This window comes from Sarcophilus harrisii, chromosome 5 (assembly GCF_902635505.1).
Source record: "Sarcophilus harrisii chromosome 5, mSarHar1.11, whole genome shotgun sequence".
Lineage (NCBI taxonomy): Eukaryota > Metazoa > Chordata > Mammalia > Dasyuromorphia > Dasyuridae > Sarcophilus > Sarcophilus harrisii.
In genome coordinates, this window is record NC_045430.1 from 19,164,349 (window position 1) to 19,192,058 (window position 27,710).

General features: G+C 37.6%; 1 protein-coding gene across 5 annotated transcripts in view; it reads left to right on the top strand.

The window, feature by feature from the left end:
- CRY1 (cryptochrome circadian regulator 1) overlaps positions 1-27,710 on the top strand; it is a 68,577-nt gene that overhangs the window by 9,319 nt on the left and 31,548 nt on the right. For all 5 annotated transcript variants that reach the window (XM_031938547.1, XM_031938546.1, XM_031938548.1 and 2 more), the window contains exon 2: positions 25,681-25,789. In XM_031938547.1, the coding sequence (XP_031794407.1) occupies positions 25,681-25,789 (109 nt within the window). The remainder of the gene's footprint in view (positions 1-25,680; positions 25,790-27,710) is intronic.

Below are 27,710 nucleotides of genomic sequence, written 5' to 3' on the forward strand. Positions count from 1 at the left end.
AAAGTAGCATATCCAACCCAAATAATAGCCTCTCAAAAAACTAGAACAGACCTAATAGAAATCAGTGATAGCAGGATAAAGCAAAAAAAAAAAAAAAAAAAAAAAAAAAAAAAAAAAAAAAAAAAAAAAAAAAAAAAAAAAAAAAAAAAAAATTAACAAAATGAAAAGATTCAGAAATTGAACACAATATAGGACAGCTGAAACAAACCCAAAAAAAGCAACTATGGAAACAAATTCAGAGAAAGACAATTTTAACAGAAATCAGTGACACCAGGATAAAGAAAATAAAATGAACAAAAATGAAAAGATTCAGAAATACAACACAATATAGGCTAGCCGAAACAAAAAAACAATACCTTGGAAACAACTTCAGAGAAAGACAATTTAAGAATCCTCAAATTTCCCGGAAAATTCTGTTAAAACAAAAACTAACAAAAAGGTTGAATACTGTATTTCAGAAAATCCCAAGTAAACAATTGCCCAGATATTTTAGATTCAGTTTAAAGTGAAGGTAGAAACATTCTACCAATTACTGCTTCCATTCCTCCTGTACCACCCTTTTCTCCCCCCTACCTTCCTCCCTCCTCAGAAAAAGGAAAAGTATCACTGCCAATACTAGAGCTCCCACATCAAAGGAAAAAATATTGCAGATATTCAGAAACGAGTAAGATTATATCTATGGAATCTCAGTCAAGATTTAGCAGCTTCTACACTAAATGAGAGTAGATCTTGGAATACAGTATACCAAAAAGCAAAAGTTGGAGGCTTACAACCAAGAATATCCTAACATACAAAAAGTATTTTAAAATACTCAAACAAATTTGTTTTTACTTTTGTGATTCATTACAGTATTTAAAAACCTGGAGTAGTTGTATATATTGACATGCTTAACTGTAGAGCACCAGGAAACTCTTTAGGATTTCTCTACTAAGTAATAACCTGGTTATAAACTGTTGGTCTTTCCTGGACAAAATAACAACTTCTTGACAAACCAAAAACTTTAACTCCCTGTACACATGAATATTTGTTTATATTAGTTTCTTTTTTTTTTTAATTAAAATTAAATTTATTTATTTAATATTTTCCCCAGTTACATTTAAAACTTTTTATACAATTGTTTTTCAAAATTTTTGAGTTCCAGCTTCTCTGCCTTATCCCCACTCCCAACTCCCATTAAGAAACTACATGTGAAATTATACAAAACATTTCTGTAAAATAGAAAACATAGATCCCCAACTCTAATTTTAAAAAAGCCTTCAAGAAAATAAAGTTGAGAAAGAGAGAAAATATGCTTCAATCTGTATTCAGAGACAATTAGTTCTTTCTTTGAATATGGTTAGTATTTTTCATCATAAGTTTTTCAGAATAGTCATTGATCATTGTTCTCCTGAGTATAGCAGTCATTGACAGCTGGCCATCTTAGAACATTGCTCTTTAATTGTACATAGTACGTTTCACTTTGCTTGAGTTCATGGAAGACTTTCCAAGTTTTTTTCTGAGAGTATCATCATTTCTTATAAAACAATAATATTCCATGACAATCATGGATTTATTCAGTCATTCCCCAATTGGTAAGCATCTCCTCAATTTCCAATTTTTTGCCCTGAGAAGAAAGATATGTGTGTGTGTGTGTGTGTGTGTGTGTGTGTGTGTGTGTGTGTATGAATTTATAGCCCTTTGGACATAGAGCATATCTTCTGATCATTTATCAATTGAAGCATGGCTCTTATTTTTTATAAATTTGACTCATTTCCTTCTATATTTGAGAAATAAGGCCTTATCAGAGAAACTTCAAAATTATACAGTTACTTTTGCTAATTGTATTTCCCCCCATTTATTCTATTCTCTTTCTTCTTTCACCCTGTTGGTCCTCAAAAGTGTTTTGCTACTGACTACTCCATCTCCCAATATGCCCTCTCTTTTATCACCCTCCCTTCTTTCCGTATCCCATTTCCCTCCTATTTTCCTACAGGATGAGATAAATTTCTATATCCATATTGAGTATGATATTTCCTCTTTGAGACAATTCTGATGGAAAGTAAGATTCGTTCACTCCCTTTCTCCTCCTCCTTTTCCCCTCTCGCTGCAAAAGGTTTTTCTTGCCTTTTTTTTATGGCAAATAATTTGCACCATTCCACTTCTCCCTTTACCATTCTCCCAGTACATTCCTCTCTTACCCTTTAATTTAGTCTTTTTTTTTTAAGATCCTATCCCTTCATACTAACTCACATCTGTGCCTTCTGTCTATATATACTCCTTCTAACTGCCATAACAATGAGAGAGTTCTAATGAGCAACAAGTGTCATCCTCTCATGTAGGAATGTAAACAGATAAACCTTATTAAGTCCCTTATAATATCACTTTCCTGATTACCTCCTTATTCTTCTCCTGATAGCTGTATTTGAAAATCAGATTTCCATTCAGCTCTGGTTTTTTCATCATGAATGCCTGAAAATCCTCTATTTCATTGAATGTCCACCTATTCCCCTGAAGGATTATACTAAATTTTGCTGGGTAGGTGATTCTTGGTTGTAATCCTAGCTCCATTGCTCTCTGGAATATCATATTCCAAGCTTTATGGTCTTTAATATAAAAGCTGCTAATTCTTATGTTTTCCTGACTGTGACTCAATTATACTTGAATTTTGTTGTTGTTGTTGTTGTTGTTTTGTTTTTGTTTTTGTTTTTGTTTTGTGTTTTTCTGGATGCTTGTAATACGTTCTCATTCACCTAGGAGTTCTGGAATTTGGCTATAATATTCCTGTGAGTTTTCATTTTGGATCTCTTTCAGGAGGTGATCAGTGGATTCTTTCAATTTCTATTTTATCTTTGTTCTAGAATACCAGGACAGTTTTCTTTTATAATTTCTTGAAAGATGATATCCAGATTTTTTTTTGGATCATGACTTTCAGGTAGACCACTAAATTTTAAATTATCTCTTCTGGATCTATTTTTCAGGTCTGTTTTTCCCATGAGATACTTCACATTTTAAAATTTTTTTTTGGTTTTGTTTTATTGTATCTTTATTTCTCATAAAGTCATTCGCTTCCATTTGCTCAATTCTAATTTTTAAAGAATTATTTTCCTCAGTGAGCTTTTACACCTCCTTTCTTAATTGGCTAATTTTACTTTTTAAGGCATTTTTCTCCTCATTAGCTTTTTGTATTTCCTTCTGGGCCTCTCTCAATTCTTTTCCTAATTTTTTTCTCCATCTCTATTTTCAAAATCCCTTTTGAGCTCTTCTGGGGTCTGAACCCAGTTCTTGTTTTTCTTGGAGGCTTTGGGTATAAGAGCTTTGACTTTATTATCTTCTGAATGAGTGTTTTGATCTTCCTTGTCACCACAGTAACTTTCAGTAGTCAGAAACTTTTTCTGTTGTCTGCTCGTTTTCCCAGCCTATTACTTGGCTGTTACTCTTTGTTAAAGCAGGGCTGTGTTTCCTGAGTGGAGGGTGCACAGTCCTGAGCTTCAAGGGTTTTGTGCAGCTATTTTCAGAGATCCTAATGGGGACTTGAGCACAAGCACTCTTTTTCTGCCCTGGAGCTGTTCGGAGAGTCACCATCCCATTGTAAGTTGTAATATGCTAAAGTAGCAGAATCCTTCTTTGCTGTCTCTGGGGAAGGGGATGGGACTGCACTGACCAGGACTGCACTGGGATTCCATCCTTGTTCCACAGACCTTTTCTGCTGACCTAAGTTGACTTGGGCAGGAAAATGTTCTACTCTGTCTTTTTAGGTGTTCTGACACTCTAAAATTTGTTTAGAGTCATTGTTTAAAGGAATTTGGAGCAGTTTGGGGGAGAGGTTGGGCAATTCCTGCCTTTATTCTGCCATCTTGGCTTTGCTTGTTATATTGATCTTAATAAAAAACAGATTTCAGAGAAAAATGGGTTAAACAAGTTTTATATTTTAAATCTTCACTGTGTAACAAAGATAATATTAGTGTTCTGAATCACTTGAAATACCATTTAAATATTCTTTTTGTATCCTAGACTTTATAAAATTTAGTAATAGCTTCCAGAGTCTGTTTTTTCTGCTGAATTTTCCCCTGCCAGATTGCATTTTTAAATCTGCATTAAATTATGTCACAACTAAAAAATCTTAATGTAGACAATGATGAGGCCAGAAATGTTCAGCCCAATAGTTCTGCCCACAGCAATTTACAGATGGAAATGTTGGAAAAGAGCTGAAGCTTGTGGTCAGCTCACAGACTTTGAGAAGAAAGAACCATGTGTGACTCTTCATAAGAATGAAGTACAAAGAAGGTCAGGGATGACGATATGCTGGAAGCAATTTAACAGTCAGGTCACTGAATGAATCATGTTGCAAGAATGATGGCTAGAAGGACTTAGATCTTATGGGATCACAAATGGCTAATTAGGTCACTGAGATATGCCAGTGAAAGAGCTACTAAGTGAAAATGGAAGTGACAAGTACAAGATAATCAGTTATGGTTTTCATTATATCTGCATATGTCAAGCAACAATAGATCTGAATGGACCAGTGAAATTATAATTGTTAAAAGCTGAGGGGCACCACGTACAAACAAAGTAGAAATCTCATTTTAGCAACTTGCTTCTCCCTTGGTCAAATTGTTTAAATGCCAATAAGGAAGAAAACCATCTGCCTAGGTGCCTTTTCTGTAGTGTTGCTAAGAAGCAACAAAAAGTTGAGAAATCAGACAGAAGAACAAGAAATATGAATACTTTCTAAATTTTCTAATTATTCCTTTGGATAACTGAGTCATTCTTTCTCCACCAAGTTGTTTAGGATAGTGGAGGAAGAAGGGAATGAGGATGTAAAAAAGATAGCAAAGTGTACTTTCTCACTGGACAGATTGTATGTCAATCAGCATATTTTCTTCATTTTCTTTTCTTACACGATTTTTTTGTGTGTATGAACATTTTGTTTCAAGTTTGATAAAATTACATTTAAGAATGCAGCCAGTTTTTTTAAAAAAGGAACATTTAAATAAAGTTCAGAATATCCAGGCCATATGACTAACAGGAAGACGACAGGGTAGACCTTTTCCTTCAGTCCTTCTCAATCCTCTTCCCCAATTAAAAATAATTTTTCCCTTTTGTTTTGATTTCTCTTTCACAACATAACTAATACGGAAGTATGTTTAAAATGATTATCCAGGTATAACCTATATTGGATTGCTTGCTGTCATGGGGAAGGGGGTGGTGAAGGAGGGAGGGAGAAAAATTTGGAATTCAAAATCTTAGAATAATGAATGTTGAAAACTATCGTCATATGTAATTGGAAAAATAAAATACTATTGAGGGGGGAGAATGGTTTAACAGAGATCCTAAAATTAGAAGGAATAATATCTATTAAGTCCTCAAAGAGAAATACAATATCCTCTTAACTATTTCAAGACAAAGCATATTGAGCTAATACCAAATAAAACAAAAGCATAAAAGGGTAATGGGTAAGAGATCTTATAATGGCCCCAAAGAGAAATGAAATCCATAAAAGAAGAAATTAAGGAGGAACAATGTCAGGATTTAGCAGATTAAGAGAAAAAATTGTGTCCTTGATGGAAAGTTCCTCTAGAGAATGAAAAGAAAAAATTACAGTTGGAATATCAATATGAAGTGGAAGACATCCTGGCAGAAAAGAGAGAAAAAATAACACATCTAAGAGAACACAGAGAAGCCATGTACCTTGAAGGCAGGGTGTGCACAGATGATGTGGGAACCTTGGGTATCCTAGGAGAAACTGACAGATTAAAACCCTTAATTAATTCCAGGAAAGAATTCTGAAAAATGATTCAGAACCTCTGAATACCAAAAACAAGGCACCAATCAAAAGTATCTATACATTGTCTATGAGGGGAAAACAAACAGAACCCTATGCTCCACATCCCAAGCAAGATACATAGTATCTTGAATACTATTGAATAATTCCAATGGCCTACACTACTTCTGCAACTCACTGGGAGAGTGATCCTCCAGTATAAAGGAATGAAAATTTGCATAAGAATGGGTTATTTTGTAGTCACTAGAAACTATAGAAGGGAATAAAATAATAGTTTCCAAGAAGCACAAGATGCAATCAAAATGATCAATCTTGTTCTTCCCTATCCTCCTGTACCCACCAAAAAAGCAGGAGCAGTATATTTGATTGACAAATACCTCTAATAACACAACCACAAAAAAGCTGAATAAGCATAATTACCAGAGACATGTTGAGTAATGATATAAATTACCTAATATGTAGCAGCCTATAGGGGGCAGGGGGGAAGACAACAATAAAGAAAATTAATTGCAATAATGATTATTTCAATGTTTCCTAAAATTTATTTTCTCTTTCAAAAGTATTTTGCCATATTTGACAAGCAGCTACTGTATCTCAATTATACTTAAGTATACCTTTTTTGAAGATATAAATACTATTATTAATTAAGGGAAGGGAAGGAAATAAGCATTTATGTAGCTAAACACTTTACAAAGATTATCTCGTTTAATCCTCATAATGATTCTGGGAGGTAGATGCTATTATCCCCATTTTATATTTGAGGAAACTGAGACAGGTTAAATGACTTACCCAGGATCACGCCATCTATTAAATATCTGAGGCCATATTTGAACTCAGATCTTCCCACTCTAGGATTTACCTACTGTACCACCTCACTGCCTCGCATAACTAGTAAATAGTAACCAGTAAATAATTGGGGAAAATTAAACATGTTTCTGTCTTTTGAACTTGGTTTTGGTCATGCTTTAAAAAGAGATCTTTGATAGTGTGTCTGCATTTTACTGTCTGATTTTATGGGCTATAACTTATCTCTTGAGTCCTGTACTATAATAAAAATCTTAGAACAGCCATACTTCCTATATCTTTTGGTATTTCAGATCCATTCTTGGGCACTTGACACAGAAGTGGCGTACCTTTCAATTTAGTATACTTCCGGTAATAGGAAACGTCATTTTTTTAATTAAATTTTTTTCTCAATTACACATAAACAAAAATTTTTAATGCTCATTTTTTTTAAATTTTGATTTCATACCCTCTCCTTTCTTCCATTCCCCCCTCCTTGAGAAGACAAACAATTTGATATAGATTGTAATGTGCAGTCATGCAAAACATTTCCTATTACACATGTTGCAAAAGAAAACAGACCAATAAAACAAGAATAAAAAAGAAAGCTTTAAAAGTATGCTTCAGTCAGCATTCAGACTCTATCAGTTCTTTCTCTGGAAGTGGCTATCATTTTTCATCATATTTTATATTTGTTTCATGTTTATTGATTGATTTATTTTATATTTATATTCTGTCATATTTGTTGTATGATTTAAGTGATGTGGACCCTGTCTTTTTCCATGTAGACTTGAAAGAGCTTTAGGAATCATTGTCCCTCCTAACATAGGCTTTCTTTTGCAGATTCTCTCACATAGTCTTTCAGCCTCTGATTGACAGGAAACTCATTTCCTTTAGAATTTGTGCACCATTGTCCACTATTCCTCCCTCCTGAAGTACCCAGAACACCCTTCTCCCTCCCAGGATCCTAAGGAAGGAGAATGACTCAGGGAGGAAGGACGTGAGCCTTGCTTGTCCTCTGCCACTTTGCTCAGTCTTTACTGGCAGGCACCCTAAAATCGTCACAGTGAGAGCCTCTCCTCCTGCCTCCAGACCTCGCCCAAGCTTTGCATGGATGTTTCCTTTTGTTTGTTTCCCTCCATGTTGTGGAAACAGGTTAGGTTTTTTTTTTCCCCCCAAGGAACTTCCCTAGCAACCAAAGGAAATAAGGTAAAAGGAAAGACTTACAGAATATAAGTCTGACATAGTTTCCATGTCTAGACCTCTTCCCACCATGAAAGCAACCACTGTTTTGGATGAGATGATTGGTCCATCTTTTTTTAAGTCCATTCTCCTCACCAGCCATTTCCAAGTTGGTGCTCTTTCTGGCCAATTCCCCATTTCAAGATTAGGCCAGATGGATACCAACTGGGCCCAGTTAATATTTTACACTTAATCTAGACATGCTTTTAACTTTGACGGCTTTGCTAGGTTCAGCCCTCATCATGACTCATGTTCTCCTGACAGGGAAGTATTCACCAAAAGCTCTTATAGTTAAGTACCTGAAGCATATTACTGATACAATCTTCCCTTCTGCAGTGGAGTCATCCAAAATTCCCTCCACCATTCTTCATGTGGCATCATTTCTAAAATGCTAAAATCTACAACTTCTAACTCTCAGTCCTCTGCTTTTTTTCTTGCTCATTTTCCAGAATTAAGCTTTAAATAGAAGTTTCTCCTTTTACCCCTTGCCATCTTTATTATTACCTATGTCCACATTTGACAGGTTTGGTCTGTGTTATTCTCATATATCAATATCATTTTTCTTTCTACTGAGTTTTTCTCATTTCAGATGCTTTCTATTCTTTCTCTCTTCTGTGGGTTTCTGCATTCCTGCTATGAATACAGAACTGTTTGTTCTTATGCTATTAAGGATTTGAACAAGTACATATAAATGATCATTACTTGGACATTTTCCTTCCCCAGTATTCCAGAATATTTTCCAGGTTGATTGATCTGCAGTTTTATCTTCTTGTAGTAGCTACTTTTCATTTACACTCCTCTATCTAATAATGACTCCGGATCTATTTTGATTCTTTTTTCTTCATAATATAGAAAAGTACTTCAGATTTCAGAGTTCCCTAAACTCTTAGTCCTTCTAGTTTAGGACCCAGGAGCCCTAATGACTGAGTGAGTGAAAGGATTGGTAGCCATAGGCTCCAGAGAAACCTATACTTGAACCCTGCTGTATATATTGCCTTCCTGTGGCACATCTCTGTATATGGCTGAGAGCTTTCCAAAACTTGTCAGACTTGATGGCTGTGATCCACATGTGATAGCAGATGATACCGCTAGAAGGAAGTTTAAAAGTTTTGCTGGGGATTAGGAGGTATAGGTGGTATAGTCTTTACCATCAGTGCATAAAGAAAGAGATTTGGAAACCAACAGCCATTTCAAAATGTGGTGTTTAAAAAAGGAATGTAAATGAATATAAGAATAAGTACATAAGGAAGGCTAATGAAAATGTATTTACCTGAAGACTTGCAGGGGAAGCTATTTGTCTAAATAGATTAAGCTAGAAACCATATAAGGTAGGTACAACATAAAAAGCAGTAGAGCTATTTCATTTATAGGTGGCGGAATTCAAGAAAAAAGTAATCTCATGTCCTTAAGTATACAAATGCTCAAAGTAGGAGTAAAAATCAATATAAAAATGGGGAACCTGACTCAAGGCAAATTTGACCTCAGAGTTATCAATAGAACTTAGCTGTGGAAGGAACAAAGTAGATAAAGGAGAGTGTGGGATATAGGGTAGCATTCTGTTTTAATTCTTGAGAAGAATTCTAAAGAACTGTGAGAGTTAAGAGCATTTATTTGTTTGTGAATGGTCAAGGAAGAACCAAAGGCAATATTGGGAGTTGACCAGTAGAACACCTGAATAGAAGAAGGAGTTAAATGAGTTTGGTAATCTGATCATAAGATTGGACTAAAGCTATGATACAGTAATGATGGGGGACGAAAGTTATTTAGAAATCTGCTGAAGCTTTCTTGGCTGAAAGCAGCAGAGCTAATAGAATCTAAAAAATGAGAAAATCTGTTCTGGATTTGATTCTCAGCAATAGGAAGACACTCTGAAACAGAAAAAAAGTAAGGATTTCTGAAATTATCTAATCATTATGGAGAGCAATTTGGAACTATGCCCAAAGGGCTATAAAGCTGTGCATATGTACCCTTTGATCAGCAGTGTCTCTACTGGGTCTGGATCCCAAAGAGATCATAAGGAAGGAAAAAGGACCCACATGTGCAAAAATGTTTGTGACAGCCCTCTTTGTAATAGCAAGGAACTAAAAACTGTTTGGATGCCCATCAGTTGGAGAATGGCTGAATAAGTTATGGTATATGAGTGTTATAGAATATTATTGTTCTATAAGAAATGATCAGCAGGATGATTTTAAAGAGTCCTGGAGAGACCTACAGAAACTGATGCTAAGTGAAGTGATCAGAAGTAGGAAAACATTGTACACAGTAATAGTAAGATTATATGATCAATTTTGACGAATGTGGCTCTTTTCAACAGTGAAGTGATTCAGGCAATTTCAATAGAATTGTGATCGAGAGAGCCATCTGCACCCCGATTGTGGGGACAGAGTGTGATCTCAACATAGTATTTTCACCTTTTTTGTTGTTGTTTGCTTGCTTTTTTTTTTTCTTTTTCATTTTTTTTCCTTTTTGATCTGATTTTTCTTGTGCAGCATAATTGTGGAAATATGCATAGAAGAATTGCACATGTTTACACATTGGATTACTTGCTGTCTGAGGGGGTGGAGCGAAGAGAGAGAGAGGAATTTGGAACATGGGGTTTTGCAGGGCCGGATGTTGAAAACCTATCTTTGCATATATTTTGAAAATAAAAAGTTATTTTAAAAAAATAAAATAGAGACAGTGATAGCACCTCCCTCCCAGGATGGTTGTAATGATCACATGAGATAATATATGTAGAGAACTCTTAAGAACTTTAAATAGCTGTATATTACTACTAGCATGGATGCCCAGAGAGCCCGATATCCATCTTAAGACTTTTAAAGACTTAAATGGAGCATCATAGAAATGGGTAGTGTCTCAAGAGCTCATGAGATCTGTGGCTGCCAAAGAATCCTAAGAACAAACAATTTTAAATAAGAAAATTCTGTTTGTGCAAAGATGATGTCAGCAGGGATGGGACTTTTGTCTATGGTGGGGAATTGGCTGAGATGGAGGATGATGGAGAAGATGCAATGAAGGAGACCACCAGCTTCAGTTCTTTGGGCCATACTTTTGGTATGGCAGTGACTTTTTTGGTGTTAGGAAGCCAAAGACTTTTCCCTGAAGAAAGCCACTGTTTTTGGTAGTCAGATACATTTTATCCCGGTTCAAGAAGTGAAACCCCAAAATCTTCAGATTGTTGCAGGGGTTTGATGAGAGGTAAACCATTGTCTGAAAGACGTGAAGGAGCTCCCCATGGCCACCGTGAGTCACAGGACTGCAGCATGTTGTTGTACACGTGTTAGACTGACCTTATTGGATTCCCTATAAATCCTGAGACCTAGAAGTAGATGTTTTATTTGATTTTTAGCCTGGTGGTGTCATAATACAGGGTGCTTCAAAAATAGGGACTCGTAAGAAGGAGAGATTATAAATAAATACCTTTGTGTACTATTGGGATCAGGGAGGCCTAAGTTACACAGAATTCTCCTCCACGGCAGCTCTGGCCGTTACCTGATATGCTGGTAAAGGTCAGGCGTGTTGCACTGCATCCACACACTTGATGAATCTGGAACTTAAACAAGGAGTGATGACAATGTCAATTTTAAAAGATTTCCATAGAGTCTTCTAGAAGAATATGGACCATGAATTCTGAAGTTTTTAAAAGATGGTTTTTAGAACAGAAATAGCCTTCTGGGGATGCTTTTTTTCCCCCCACAGGCATCCAATATGAGTGAGGAAAAGACGAGAGAATTGGGGGGATTCTTTAAACGCCTCCCTAGAGTTTTTCCCATCCCATGATTTCACCGGTGCTTGACACTGGGTCATGTTGTGCTGGGGAAAACAAGAGGACCCGGTCTGATGGAACAGGGGTTAGCAATAGAAAGGACCTGGTGTGTCCCTGAGATGGGAATCCAGTTAATTTTTGACCAGAGGAACTCTTCAAGTCATAAGCAGCTGGGTCCATTTCTGGGGAGAAAGCTGTTGTTTGTTCTTCCCTCTGGAGAAGACCCTGACATCAGGGAGGTGAGACCATGTCATGCTGGGGAGCTGGGGAGCTGGGGGGCCGGGCAAGGTGACCCACCCCACTTTCCCCTCCGGAGTCTCTGGGCCCAGGGACTGGATTGAGGTGGACATGATCCCATGCAATGGGAGAGCTTGGCTTTTCTACACTGAAGTCTCATTTTGACTGAGCTCACCCGTTCGGTGATTAAGGTTTGGTGGCCGCCATCATGGCAAAGAAATTGTTTCTTGTGGGGAAAGTCGTGACAGAAGCTCCTCCATTCCCTCACATCTGCCAGAACTCCTAGACGCCCTCTTCCATGCCAGGCAGCTCTTGATCCCTCTTAGAGAGATTTCTGCTGAACTGAAATGTGCTGGTTTATGGTTTAGTTATCTCTGTTCCCATTTTTAAAGTGCTTAATGTTTGTGGAGTACTTTGCTCACCTAGCCCTTAAAGATGTAATTACCCAGCGACTCCACTAGGATCTGAATCAAGATTGGGCGGTGAAACCTGGTTCTCCCAGGCCAGTGCTCAGAACCCTGCCTAGAAGGTGGAGGCCAGATCTGGGGCCATTGCCCTTTTTTTTTTACTCCTCCTTAGGCCTTCTTGTGACCTTGGAGGAGTACAGCCCTCTGGTAGTCTGTATTCAAAAGTTTCCTTTTATCCCTGTACTTAAGAATTGAGGGGTTTTTTTAACCTATGAGAGGAAGCATGGATAGGTAGTAGCTCTTCTGAGAAAGATCTGACAATTTTATGGGACTTTGAGCTCACTATGAGCTAGTCCTCTGGACTGGAAGTCAAGAAGTACAGCACCATCCTCCATAGAGAATGTGCAAGAAAGAGTCAGCATCCAGGACGTAGGAGGCCATAGTCCCTCTGTCCTGGGCCCTGCTTATCCCTTCATCTGGAACTCTGCATTCAGTTCTAGGTGCCACATGGTAGAGGTATGGAGATATGGTACTGGTGTCCAGAAAAGGCCGGGCTGGGAGTGATGGGAAGGAATGGATGATGGTCTGTTCTGTGAAAGAGGGATTGGGTGGATTCTGCTTAATCCCAGAGCACAACATGGAACAATAAGTAGAAATTGTGGGAATGGAAAATTTCAACTTATAAGGAAAATATTTCTAAGAATTTGAGATAGCCAAAAAGAGGAATTGGCTGCCTTAGAAGTGCTGGGCTCCCACTCTGGAGAGGCATTCAAGCAAAGTCTGGCATACAGGGATGTTGGGGCAGCAGTTCTTGCTCAGGCACAGACATAGCTGGCTCAAAGTGTCTCCCCTCTATGGCCTAGGTCTCTTGGCAGGCAGCCAGCTGAAGCTTAGGATGTTTCTAATTGCTTAAAATAAAATAAAATCATAAAAACAAAAAATAAAATTGCTTTTAAAAATTACAAAGGAGAATGCTTATGCTGAAATACAATTATAATTATCAAGTTTTTGGTTTTGCGCTTTTTTTTTAAACAACCAAGTTTGCAGACTCCAGGTTACAACATCTCAGACTAGATGGCCTAACAATTTTGAGATTCTATAAAAGTTAATAGTATATTATTGTGTATCTAAGTTATATTTTAATATATTTAACATCTACTGGTCATCCTGCCATCTAGGGGAGGGGGTGGGGGGGGGGTAAGAGGTGAAAAATTGGAACAAGAGGTTTGGCAATTGTTAATGCTGTAAAGTTACCCATGTATATATCCTGTAAATTAAAGGCTATTAAATAAAAAAAAAAATAAAAAAAAAAAAAAAAGTTAATAGTATAAAAGACAGGGATTTTGTATAAGACTTGGAAATGGAAAATTGTATTCCTTCTGGACAAGAAAGAAAGAAAACAATCCATTAATACATTGGAAACACATTTAATGCCAAAGTATGTATCTAGTTTTAAAATAAGGTTGACTAAAATATCTCTATACCTAATTGCCCAGAAACATAATTTCTTAATACTTATTTTTTCTCAACTACACATACAAACAATGTTTACCATTTGTTTTGTAAAAGTTTTAAGTTCCAAATCCCTTCCTTCTGTCTTCCTTAAGAAGGCAAGCAATTTGGTAAAGATTATACATGTGCAAGCATTCAAAACATATTTCTGTATTAGCCATATTTGAAAAAAAAAACAGACCAAAGAAGCAAGAAAAATAAAGAAAGGAAAAAAGTCTGCTTTGATCTACATTCAGACTCATTAATCCTTTATCAGGAGATGGATAAGCAGTAGTAAGTCCTTTGGAATTGTCTTGCATCATTGTAATGCTGAGAATAGATAAGTCAATCCCAGTTGATTATTATACATTATAGCTTCCTGTAGAATTCAGTTTTTAAAGGAAAAGTTAACTGAACTGCTAAAGAAAAATTGATAGAAAATCAGTAATAGTACAAGTTTGCATTAACCCTAATAGAATAAATGAGACACTGCAGATTTTAATGTACTGCTAAGTAAATGTTACATTTACAAATCACAATGTAGTAAATAAAAATTTGGGGTTTTTTTTGTTTTGCTTTTTAATAAAAATGTGTAAAGAAAATATTACAACATTCAGATCTATATGGAGACAAAAAAAAAAAAAAAGACTTTCTGAATAATGCCTGAATGAAAAAAATAAATGATGGAAGCAATGGTGGATTCCATATATAGCTGTATACAATTTCTCACCTCTTCTTCCCCCTTTTAAAATGTCAGCATCTTCCATAAAGTAATCTTCCTAAAACTCAGGTCTAACTGGGTCACTTATCCCCCCACCCAGAAGCCTCAGGTGCTCCCTATTATCTCAAAGAGAAAGTACAAATTTAGTTGGGACTTTAGATTCCTCTACAATCTGGCTCCAGACTGCTTTTCCATTGTTATTTCACAATAATTCCCTTCACACCCTCTATATTCTAGCCAAATTCACTAGTCCTTTGATATCTGTGCCTTTTAGAATCCTTCCTTCCAGGTTTAGCTCAAGTGCCTATCTACCTACTTAGCCTTTCCTGACAACTGCTCTCTCCCCAAATTACCTCCTTTTTACTTATTTTTGTATATATTAAGTCATGTCCCTGAAGAATAGAACCACCTCAGAAGATAGTTTAGCACCTTGCTACATAATGAATGCTCAATAAATGTTATTTGAATCGAAAGAAAAACACAAAACAGAAAATAATTAAAATAAGAGGAAAAGAAAATATAAAAATAAACAACTGAACTGAAAAATTTCATGTTGTTGGGTTAAGTCCATCTTCCTTGTCCAAACCATATTCACTGTCTTCCCCAAATTTCTTCCCCTTTTGTTTCTCTAATTTCTGTTAATGGTCCCAAGGTCCTTCTATCCTGTAATGAAACTTGAAAGTCTCTTTTCCCTTCAGGATCCAGACATGGACAAATACTCCCATGTTTAACCATTGTGCTTCCAGGCCCGTTACCACTCCTTAAATACTACAGACCTTTTCTGTCCTTTCTCACCTGTTTACCTCCCTTCTCCAATCTACATTTTGTGGTTGCCAGATTAATCTTAACATTGTATGGCTTGGAGGATGGAGTTCACTTTCTGAGTTCTCTGAGAACACCCTAATAAAGGAGCCATCTTTTCAGCCTTAGCTTCTCCCACTTTTCTTGTGTTTCCTAGATAATTTTTCATTTCCTGAGATTGGCCTGCACTTTCCCATTAACCTGCCTTGCTCTGACTGGCTCTTCTTCTTGGGCCTTGTTGAGGTCCAGCTAGAAACCCTTCCCTTCCTCTTTCCATTTTCATCTCTCATTCATTTTCATCAGCCCTTCATTAGAGCCTTGCTTTTGACACCAGGTACTGTCTGCTTTGTCGTATTTGAGTCCCTGATATATTGCTCCCACGAGACCGCAAATTTATCAAGAGAAAAAACTCTGGTATACGTCCTGAGTATTGATTGTGAATATTTTAAAAATCAGAAACTCGGTATGCCAGAAACGCAGTGGCTGAAGATGTACCGAGCTTTTAGTCCCTGGCGGGACTCCTCTGAATTAACACGTTATTTGCCATTGCTCAGACACCATAGTATAGTGAAAGAGTTGCCCCACAGAGCCTGAGGACTCAAGCAAATGATCATCCATGGGAAGAGATGTGGATCGACAGGCGAATAATAGAAGTGACCTAGTGATAGTGTACATCTTCATAGAGTATAATTGCTGGCCATTATTTCAGAGATTTTACCTTTTTTAGTTTCAATCTTAGGCTGTGAATGGAGACTTTTCTCTAAGTTCCCTTTTTCTTGTGTATTTTTTTTTTTTAAAGATTCCCCACATGGAGAATAATTTAAATTGTCATCCTTCACTTCAGAGAAGATGAGGGAAGAAACATTTTGGGGAAAGATTTTTTACGTGCAGCTCTCTCAAGGTCACCAGTAATTGTTTTGGTTTAGATAACCTAAGTATAGTTTTCATTACTGAATTAATTATAAACTAAAGCATGGGGCCATATGGTTTAATTCTGGTATAATACATGCTTCTTCTTAATACCTTGTTTTTAGCAGTGATAGGATTATGTTGTAACTTGCCATTATCTTTTATTGACTTTTATAGACAGAACTAAAAATTCTAGTTACATAAAGCTGTTCTAGCACAAGGGAGAAAGTAGGTCATTGTGACGGGGAATAAACCAAGCCGCCCACTGGTTGCTAGAGCAACGACCTACTTTAAGAAACTATTTCTGTTGATTCATATTGAAATGTTCTTCTGGAAATTGTATAAGGAAGCCAGCCTCGTGTAGTTTTTTCCTAATAGCAATATTTATGTTGAGGTTGGAAGGGGTGGGGGGCAGTTAGAGAGAAAGGGACTCGGGAATATTGGGGGTATTTTAAGGAAATAGATCAATTTTTTTATCCTGACCTCATCAGACTGCTTTAAAATTGGTACAGTCACACAATATCATTAAGTAGTATGAGAATTGTGCTTCCACAGAAATAGGGCTCTTATGTCAGGCCATGTATTGTAGTGTGTACTATCAAGTGGCCTATTTAAAAACCAGCTCTGTCTCACATGAAGATAACACTCGAACAAACTTTGGGGGAAGATGTGATACCTAAGCGAAATTGGAAGATGTCCAAGTGTGTGCACCCATTTAAAGTAGAGATTTGATCAAGGTTAGATATGCATTGAATTATATAAAAGGTTAACAAAACTGAGCCCTTTTCAGTTCGAGTGAAAAGAAAAACTCATCTCCATTAATGATTAGCTTTTTGTTGAGTGTTGTAATTAACTAACTTTAGAAATACTTCATTTCCAAAAAAAAATTATTTTTGATTTTTAAAAATACCTCATTTCCATTAGTATTTGATTCATACTCTGGTTGAGTGGGAATGTTGTAAGCTTTGGGACTTTAGGGTTGAGATTTTATTAAAATTTACCTGTGATGACTATTGAGAGAGAAAAAAATAGGATTATAGGATAAATTTTGAACCTTAGTTCAAAGACTAACAAGAATCTAAAGATGACACCATATTGTAAAGTAAACTTTGCTATAATGTCGCTACATTGGTAAATGAACTAAACTTAAATATCATGAAATTATAAATTTAAATTATGAGGATCTAATTTATTTTACTTGAAAAATTAAAATAGAATACTAAAGAAAATCTTCATTCTGGTAAAACTCTTACCCACAAACTTCAACATTCATATATATATGAATGGTTTTGAATTAAGAGAGCATTTTTACTCCTTGGTCTCACTGAACCAGGTGTTACATAGGCCTCTCCAACTCCAGAGGTCAAAAGAGAACTGTCTCCTCCACTCTCACCCCTTAATATCACTATCTAATTTCTTTAATACTGTTGCAGCCATTATCATACTTCCAGGCACTCAAGGTTGAGGCATTGGTATCCATCCAAGGCATCTTTGAGGGTCCCCTTTCCTCATACATGTGTCCTCCTCTCATATCCAGTCACAAAGTTTGAGAGTTGTAAGAGACCGCGGCAGCCCCACCCGAAAAGGATAACATACATACCCATCTAGCATTCATCAGTCTCTGCTCGAAGGCCATCCAAGAGTGAGGATCTTAATACCTCCCAGTATCTCTTGATAGGAAAGAACTAAGTTCAATTGCAGCCTCAGATGCTTTCTAGCTCTAAGCAAGTCACTTACCTTGTTTGCCTCAGTTTCCTCAACTGTAAATAGCAATATTCACCTCCCAGTGCTGTTATGAGGATAAAATGAGATGTTTGTAAAAAGTGCTTAGTATGGTGCTAGACACATAGTATGTATTATATAAGTATTTATTCCTTTCCTTTACATGTCAAGACCAAAATGGCTCTGTGGCACTTTTCCTCCACTAATCTTGGAGAGCCAAAATAAGTCCAATCCTTCTTCCAAGCTCTTCCAATACAGAAAGACAGCCAGTGTCTCCCTCTGGATGTTTGTGTCCCTGTTCCCCCCAAAATAGAACATACTAAGCTCCTGGAAGGCAAAGGCTGTTTTCTTACCATCTTTCCATTCCCAGTGCCTGGCATGGTATAGGGAATTAATAAATCTTATTGAGATACGTGTGCATATGTGTGTGTCAGAGAGAGACACACACACACACACACAGAAAAAACAGTGATACTAAGGATTGATGTAAATCTGAGCAGGATGAGAGAGCAACTTTGTCCTCCTCTATCTAACACTTCCTAAATTTACCCATAAGAAGAATACCGTTGAAATCTTTTTGTGCCTTTCTTGGATTTATTGGCCTATCTTGTATCAGAATATGGTGATTATATAATTTGTCCTTTGAAAATCCAGCCCAGGATCATGTTTCCCTGTGAGCAGAGAAGCTAACTAAGGGTATCTGTGTAATCTGTCTGGGAAGAGAAACTCAGTCAAATCCTATTATGTGCTAGGCAGTAGTAGGGATATGATACAAAGCATCCCTACTGTGCAGGATGTTATATTCTAATGGGAGAGTCAGCAGATGTGTAGAGATAAGAAGAATCAATCAGCAGTATTAATTAAGTGCCCCTCAGAGACCAGGCATGGTACTTGGTGCAGGGGTATAAGGATACCAGAAAGCAGGATTTGGGAAGAGACAGTCCTAGTATTTGGGGGGATCAGAACTAGCTTCTTGGGGTGGTGCTTATAGGAATCTAGGAGGCAGATGTGAGAAAGGAGTGAAAAGGTAAGATGAAGATGGAAATGCCTGAGGAACGGGCAGATGGCCAGTTTGGAAAGATAAGTGTAGGAAGAGGGGTCAGTGTCTAGTGAGGCTGGAAAGAGTGATGGGGGCCAGGTGTGAGGTAGGGCTTTGAACACTTAGTGATCTATGGGAAATCCTAGCAGCAATATGGCTGGTGGCTGGAGCTGTTATGAGTAGGAAAACCTAGATGTGTGCTTATAGAAAAAATCACTTTGGCAAAAGTGGGTGAAGAACAGAGTTAACTGGGGAGAAATGAGAGGCAAGGAGACGTCTTAGGAAGCTATTCTACTTCTGAGTGAGAGGGCCTAGGCCTGACTGGCCAATTGTGTAAGTATAGAGAAGGACTCATGCAAAAGATAGGTGTCGGTGGAAAGAACAAGACTTGGCAACTGATCTCATATGTGGGGCGAAGGAGAGATGGGTTAGGATAATTACTGAGATCAGGCACCTGGAGACAGGTACACAGCAGCACCTGACAGTAGCAGAGACATTTGGAAGAGAGAATGATTTAGCCAAGGAAAGAGAGGATAGAGGACATGTTTACAATGTCCATGGAGCATCCACTTAGAGATGCCTGAAATTCTGCCAGAGAAGTGAGACTGGAGGTTGGCAGAAAACTTAGCACTGAATGAGTGGATTTGAGAATCAGAATCAGCCACCCAGAGAGACAGTAGTGAAGTCAGTGAGATCCCTGAGGGAAGGAGGACTCAAGTCAGAGCCCAGGGGGATCCCCCCATCAGTGGGCATGACCTGGAGGAGACTGGGGAGGAGTGGCCTCCCAAAGAGGAGGGGGAGAACCAAGAGAGAGTTAAACTTAGGAGAAGAGGATGATGGAGAAGGTCCAAGACCACAGAGGTCCAGAACAATGAGGATGAGAAAAGGTCACTGGCTTTGGCAGTTAGGGGCTCATTGGCATCTTTGGAGAGAGCAGAAGATCAGAATCCAGATTACCGGACAGGACTTAAGAAGAAAAAGTGGGAAGAGAAAAAGAAGGGTAGTTAGTGGGGGTAGGAAGATCATGTTGGGGATGGAGTGAGTATGCCGAGATAGCTAGAATATATCTAGAATATAGGAATAAATGAGAAGTGAGGATGTTAGAGGAGACAGGGTAGAATGGTGACATCACTTGTTGAGTAGGGCCCCCTTCTTTTTTGAAATTAAATTAGTATTTTATTTTCCCCCGATTACTATAAAAACAATTTTAACATGTTTTTAAACTTTGAGTTCCAAATTCTCTCCCTTCCTCCCCTGCATTGAGAAGGCAAGCAATTTGATACCGTTTATACATGTGTATTCATGCAAACATTTCCATAATAGTCTGTTGTGAAAGAAAATATAGACAAAAAAAACAAAGAAGATTTTTTAAAAGTATGCTTTTGTCTGTATTCAAATACCAGTAGTTCTTTGGAAATGGGGATAGCATTTTTCATCCTAAGTCTTTCAGAGTTGCCTTAGATCATTGTATTGCTGAGAATAGCAAAGTCATTCACAGCCAGCTATCTTACTATTACTTTTTACACAATATATTTCACTTTTCATAAGCTCATATAAGTATTTCCAGAATTTCCTGAGACCGTACTGCTCATCACTTCTTATAGCACAATAGTATTCCATCATAACCATATAATACAATTTTTTTGGTTTTTTCCCCCCTTAAGCAATTGGGTTTGAGTGACTTGTCGAGGGTCACACAGCTAGGAATGTTAAATATCTGAGATCAGATTTGAACTCAGGTCCTCCTGACTTCAGGGCTGGTGCGCTATCTACTGCACCACCTAGCTGCCCCTATCATAAGTATTTTTGTATATATAGGGTGTTCCTTTGAGTTTTTCAGTCTCTTTTGGGAGTAGGAGTAGTAGTAGGGCTATCTTTTTTATTGTAAGACAAGGGTATAAGAGGAGAAAGTAGCAGAAGGTGCCCAATGTGAGATGAAGAAAGGGAGAGAAAAGAACAGATGGCCTCAGTTTTTTGTAAAATGGGAAGCAAGGTGGAAAGTTTGAGGAAGGATGGATAGATTTGGAAGTCATTATGGTGAATGGGATAAGTGAGTTGGTAAGATCGCCAAAACAGAAGTGAGAGCCCACTTGAGGTGGGCTCAAATTTATAGAAGCTGAGGTGGTGGAAATGACCCAAGGCTGAGACTTGGCAGGGCACAATTGATAATATAAAGGTGCCAAACATTCCAGAGAAGAGGGCAGTGTCAAGCTAAACTGATAAACCAAGTGGTCAATGAAAAGAAGAGAAAGTGACTAGAGCAGGGATGGCCTGGGAGAGAACTGAAGGTAAAGGACCTGGAGGTCACCATGTAAATAAAGTTGTATTGTCATTTTTCATTTGTATTCAACTTTCTGTCGCCCCATGTGGGGTTTTCTTGCCAAAAACACTACAGTGTTTGCCATTTCCTTCTAGCTCATTTTACAGATAAGGAAACTGAGGCAGCCAGGGTCAAGTGACTTACCCAGGGTCACAGAGCTAACATGCGAGGTTAGATTTCAACTCAGCAAGATGAATCTTCCTGACTCCCAGGATACCTCACTGTTCACATGGACAAAGAGTAGGTAAAGAGAGGCCAAGATGGAGATGGAAAGGTTCCAGATAAAAGGCTGGTCAAATAAGGGAATTTCAGAGCTTCATGGTGTATTTGTAGATGATCTGTGGGTATGATTTATGACCATTTTTGTGGATCATGAGAAGTGAGTAGGATTTGTGAGGGAATGTGTGTGTGTTGAAGTTCCTCAGGAGGAAGGCAGGCACTGGGAAGGAAAGATCATTGAGCTTGGTGAGGGAAGAAGGGGAAGGAAAGAGAGAGAGAAGAAGGGGGGTATCTCTGAGGTCTATAGAGAGTGGCTTCCAGAATTGTGGTGGGAGACACAGGTACGTGGGTTGCCTGGTCCTCCAAGGACAGGCTATTGAGTGTTGTGGGTAAGGGGAGAACCTAGAAGAGGCTGTGAGAAGCAAGACATGTTCCAAATGCTCCCTCTCCCAGAGATCAGAGAGCAAGTAGGGAAAGTACAGCCTGTGTTGGAAAGGATGGCCAGCAGGGCCGTGTCAGGAGGAGAAGGGCCAGGTCAGAGACTGCAGAAGGTAGAAGGAGCCAAAGAGAAAAGCTGACTCTTGCCCCAAGACTCAGTTTGACCTCAGTGGTGCCCTCTTTAATCGGAGTTCCAGGTGTCTCCTCCCAAGGGCTAACACTGTAGATTTCCACTTCCTGGCCGGCAGTCTAGGCCACGCCTCCACACACTGGGGCTTTGTCCCACCCATCCCTCTCTGAAATGTCTTAACATAACAGTGACATACTTTGGGTTTGGTTTTATTGGGCCAGACCTGGGATTCCACTGGTGTAAAGAACTTGCAGTGAGGAAACTCTCTCTCCTAATACAGATTAGGGCCTGAAACAGAAGCCGAGCTCCACTTAGCCTGACTCCAACAGACCATGCTGCCTGTCCACATATGGCTTCTTAATAGCCTCTTTCTGTGGCCTCTGCTCTGTTCTTTCTGCTGAAATGCTCACCTTCCTCAGCCCACCCTTTTCCTTCCTGATTCTCCCTTCACTTTCCTGACCACGGCATCTCTGTTTCAGTCCTTTGCTGCTTGGACTTCCTTCTCCCTAACTGTGGACATCTCCACACAGCTACCCCAGCCCCCTTTAGTCCAAACTGGCATTTCCCTTCTTTTCTCTCGGTAATGATCTTGCCTGGTTCCGTGTTCATGCAATTGACTTCCAAGCCACTACTCAGGCCTGGTCTTTCCACTGGTGCTCAGCCTCATGTCTCCAACTGCTGAATGGGATAATTCTTGTCATAAAGAAGAGTAATGACCAAATTGATCATTGTAGTTCTCATCTTAGCTCTGTGTTAAAAGTCATAGCTTAAGACAAGATTCAGGACAAGGAGAATGGAGCTTGAGGCTTCATTACTTGCTATAATGAAATTTAAGATGAAAAACTTAACGTTGTTTATTTGCTAAAGGTGCTTTAAAGAAGGAGCATATCTAGTAATAGCTGGCCTGTCTTTGGTTCCCCCAGACAGATCTCGTTCTTGGTACTTCTTCCACTGCTGGGCTTTTCTTCTAGGTAGACACCATGGTTTAGCTGCAGTCCCTCAGGTTTGTGTGGAGTGGGACCAAATACAGAGCCTTCTAAAGCTGTGAAGCTACTTCCATTGTAACCCTTTCTTTCCACCCATTTGCTGTACAGAAGTGCTGAGTATTAAAGTGTTTGTGAAGGTGGTGAGGATCCTGATTTGGCCATTACCAGCAGGAAGCCACAGTGGCTCATTAATCCTGGTCTTTTTCTGTTCCCCTTTGCCTTCTTAAAATTTGCCTTTTTTTAAAAATTACTCTTTCACTATACATTCTTGCCTCTCCCTAAGGATACTAGAACCACCTATTTGTGTGACAACTTTGGTGATAAAAGAAAAGTCAATAATAACCAAAAAGAAGTGCCAGCACTGGCCTACTCTTGCTAGTTAATACTTTAGAGGATAATTCAGCAAGCCAATTTAGTGATCATTCCACTTTTTAACTCTTGGTTTATTTGTTTCAAGGTCATTAAAAATGTTACTACCAAACAAGTAAAAGTTACTCTTCAGTGAGTATTTATTTATTACCATGTTTTACTGCCAGTAGTTAAACTTGAATAATTATATAAATGTAGATGCTTTGATGTTGCTATATTAAAAGCATCCATCCTTTCTCCCAGAAGTGATATAAGGTTCAGGATACCCCCTACATATCCCATGGGAGAAGAGATGAATGAAACATGAGGTCAAAGATATTTTTAAATGCTCTTTTAAGGGGGAAAAAATGCAGAATGAGCAGGATGAAACGATGAGTGTATCTAATATGTTCATTTGTATTTGACATGCCTGCTTCTTGAAAGAGAGATTTCCTGACCCCTCTTAAGACAGCTTCCAAATCAGAATAAGGAAACACATATCCCCAGGCACATATTTATGAAGAACTAAGAGATTATTGTAAGGAATTGGTTTCAAAGGGGACTGGAGAGGACAATCTCCTAATAGCCTTAAGATCAAGTTCAGAGACTAGAGAAAGGAAATGAAATCAATGAAATTGGGGAACTCGATCCCAAGATACATTGGGAGAACTAGGTTGCTAGAAGGAATTTCCTCTTTTGAAAAGTCTATATCCTTGAATTCACGAATTCAATCACAATATAGGAAATAATGCCTTTGCTTTCCTACAGGTTTTGTTGAAAAGGCTTAGAACATTTTTTCATGTAATTGGTGCTAGCTCTTAGTTTGAGAGAGAGTATCATATATAAGGAAAGGTCCATTTATCCTGAACTTTTAAATATTTATCATTTGTTGAATGCCTCATGTCTTCACAAATGCAGATACAGTGAATATGGTCACCATTTTCCATCATTACCTGCAGGCTACAAAGAAACCTTAAGTGTAGCAGCATCAGTAATATTTTGCCTAAGCTCCTACAGACCTGTCTTATATAGGAAGCCTGCTCTGAACTCCTCTTTTGAATAATACTCACTAGTTCTCTACTTAGTTCCTGGGTATTAGGCTTGTTTTTCTAGTTTAGAGGAAACTTTCTCAGTGGAGAGATTGCCATGTCTGGAGTCCAGAAGACCTGAGATCAGATCTAGTGTCAAATATGTATTAGCCATGTCATCTGAGCAAATCACTTACTCTCTTGTTTGCTCCAGTTTCCTCATTTGTAAAATGGGGAATAGTGGTCCCTACCTTGTGAGGTTCCAAGGAGGTCTTAGCACAATGCCTGGCACATAGTAGTCTATAGGTATTAGCTGTTATTAAATTGTAGACCCCTTAAGAATGGGGACTGATTGTGTTTTATGCTTTGCTATTGTCTAGAACACCCAACACTCTGAATAGAATAACCATTAAATACCTACTGAATAAGTAATTGATAAGATTGTGTAATAAGTAATTTTTCTAGAAAAATATATGGGATCTTTTGCATCAATAGGAGGTCACCAGGCTTTTCTCATAGAAATGCTAGACCCATACATAAGTGTCTAAACTGGTTTTATTCTTCCAAAATCTAAGTGGCCATTTATGTTTCAGGGCTTTGTTTTACTGAAGTTTTATCTCAAAAAATTAAACATTTGTGATGCAGTTAAAAGAATCTTCTTTGCTAATATCAGGAAAAGCAAAAGTCAATCTTCACATCTTTGGCTTTTCTAAATGTATACTATCATTAGGACCTTGTTTCTTGGTAACAAAGAAAACTCAAAAGGAGAGTGGCAGATTTAAGTGATATAATCTGAAATTTGATGATATCTAAGATCTCGATAACTTTGAAAATTTTTTTTAAAATTGTGACAATTCTTTAAATGCTGTATTGATAACTTGATCTGTACCTTCCCACTTACATAAAATGTTAGCAGTCCAATATAATTCTGAGATTTTTTTTCTTGTAGTTTTAATGATAATAGCTAACATATATAAGGCATCCAGGTTTGTAAAGCCTTTTACAGGCATCTTATTTGAGTCCCATGATAACCCTAGGAAGAAGCTGTTATCTTCATTTTACAGATGAGGAAACTGAGGCCGGGAGAAATAAAATAACTAACCTAGAGTCACAGCTAGCAAATGCCTGAGGCTAGAGTTGAACTGACCTTTTTGACTCCAAGTCTAGCACACAGTTCACCATAATGTTATTTGTTTCTGTTTTTCAGATTTTTGAGTGAATATGATTTGGAGGAAAATATGTTAGCTTCTGGTATATTTCATATTTCTAGATCTCTTGTAATGCAGCACAACTTTTTTTTTTTTGACTAATTTTTTTACTCCTTCTTTCTAGATTTCTGCTACAGTGTCTTGAGGATCTTGATGCCAATCTAAGAAAATTAAATTCTCGTTTGTTTGTAATTCGTGGCCAGCCAGCAGATGTGTTTCCTCGACTTTTCAAGGTATGTTTTAATATTTGATACTCTCAACTATGAAAATAATATATTTGGTGTATAAATTTTAGCCAAGGACAAAAGTTTAGGGAAATTGTGTAGTTGAATCTTAATTCATAAAATGTTGGGTCATCTAATCCACTTGCTTTACTTTATTCACAAAATAAATCCTGGAGAAGTAGTCAGTTTTATTCAAACTGGCATAATTTGTTATTATTAGAATTGGGTCACATCTTCATTTCACAAATGATGAAACTGATGTTCACAGTTTTCAGCTTCTCTGGGAAACCTCTGCTTCCCTTAATCTTCCTATAACTCCTGGTCATGAAGTCATCGTGGGAGTGGGAGAGAAATAACTTTCTTCTTACTGATGGCAGAGCTATTGTTGTGTGCTAAATGGGGCCACAAGGGCTTTCTGTTGCTTGCCAAGTAGACACTGAAGATGTGATCAGAATTGGTGGTGGTTTTTCTCTCCTATTTGCCTCCCACCATTCTACCTCACTCCCAATCTTTTTCCATGGCCTTCATGAAAGAAATCTGGCTCGATTAAAGTCTGACCATGACTGCATCTATTCATGAGCCCTGCTTTTCTCTCAGTTACATTGAAGAGTTTCATGTAGAAAGTAAGTAAAATACACTTGAGTGTACAAATCTGTTCACGTATACATACATACATATACATATATACATATGCATGCATATGTATGTATGTATACAAATACACATGAGCCAATGTATGCAGTAACATTAGAAGCAAAAACCCGTTTATTTGAACTAAAATCAGACTTTGATTGGATAATTTTTGAATTCACTGTTTTTTTTTTCAAAAATATGATACATTTAATTGTTTTAAACTTTTAAAGTGTTTTGTCAAGTTAGCTCCTGTCTACCAGTTTATAAATTGATTTCTTTCTGTTTATGGATATGTAAATATATACACATATATACACATTCATACGCGTTATTGTATTAAATTCCCTAATAAGAAATTTGATGTGTTCTGTCTAGAATAGTAAAACTAATTCTTTTGTTGATGGCATAGTAGCAAACACTAATAAATATGTAGACATAGATTTTTAGGTTCATGAATCTTTTTATCTCTGATTTGATAATAATATGATTTGACTAGCCTTTGACAGTTTACTAATAGAGTGAAATACCCAATAACAAGCACTTGTTCTCAATAGTCTTTGTTGATTAAACAACAGGAAGTTGGCATTTCCAATCTTAGACCATTTAATACTGCTCTGGAGGCTGCAGATATTCACCTTCCTACTCTAGCATCTTGCTAGAGGGCCTTTCTCTCTTTGGATTGAATCTCATTTTGCATCTGATCCTGTCTACTCCCCATCTACAAAATGAGCTGTGATTTCCCCCAAGTTTAAATTCTCCTGTTTGTCATTTTAATACTTTGTACCCAGATAAGTCATCACCTGGATCCATACCAGAATAAAAGAAAGGATACAGATACTGAAGTTGATTGTGATATTATCTCCAGTCAAAATTATTTAAACAAATTGTTGATTTTCAAAAATGAGAACCAAACAAAAACAAAGACGTAGACTTTTACCCACATTTCTTAAGTGTGTAAAAGCATACACTTAAAGAAGCATAACCATTCTGAAGCATAGTGGTGGCAAGAAAGCTGTGGGGGCATGTGTATACTACTTTGGCGCACCGTGTTTCTTAAGTGGAGAGTGTTGCACTTCAAAAGGCTCCATCCAGATCATAAGGCTCTTACTCATTATATAGAGAATGAACAAAGCTTTCCCTCAAATAAAACAAGAGCAACAATTGAGAGGAAAACAAGTCTGCAGCTGCTTAGCCCAGTTTAAGTTTATTGTTCTGAAAGCATTTGTAGATGAAATTGGAAAGAGAATAACAAATAGACAAGAGGAGGAACAGATCTGCTTGCATTACTCTCGGAATC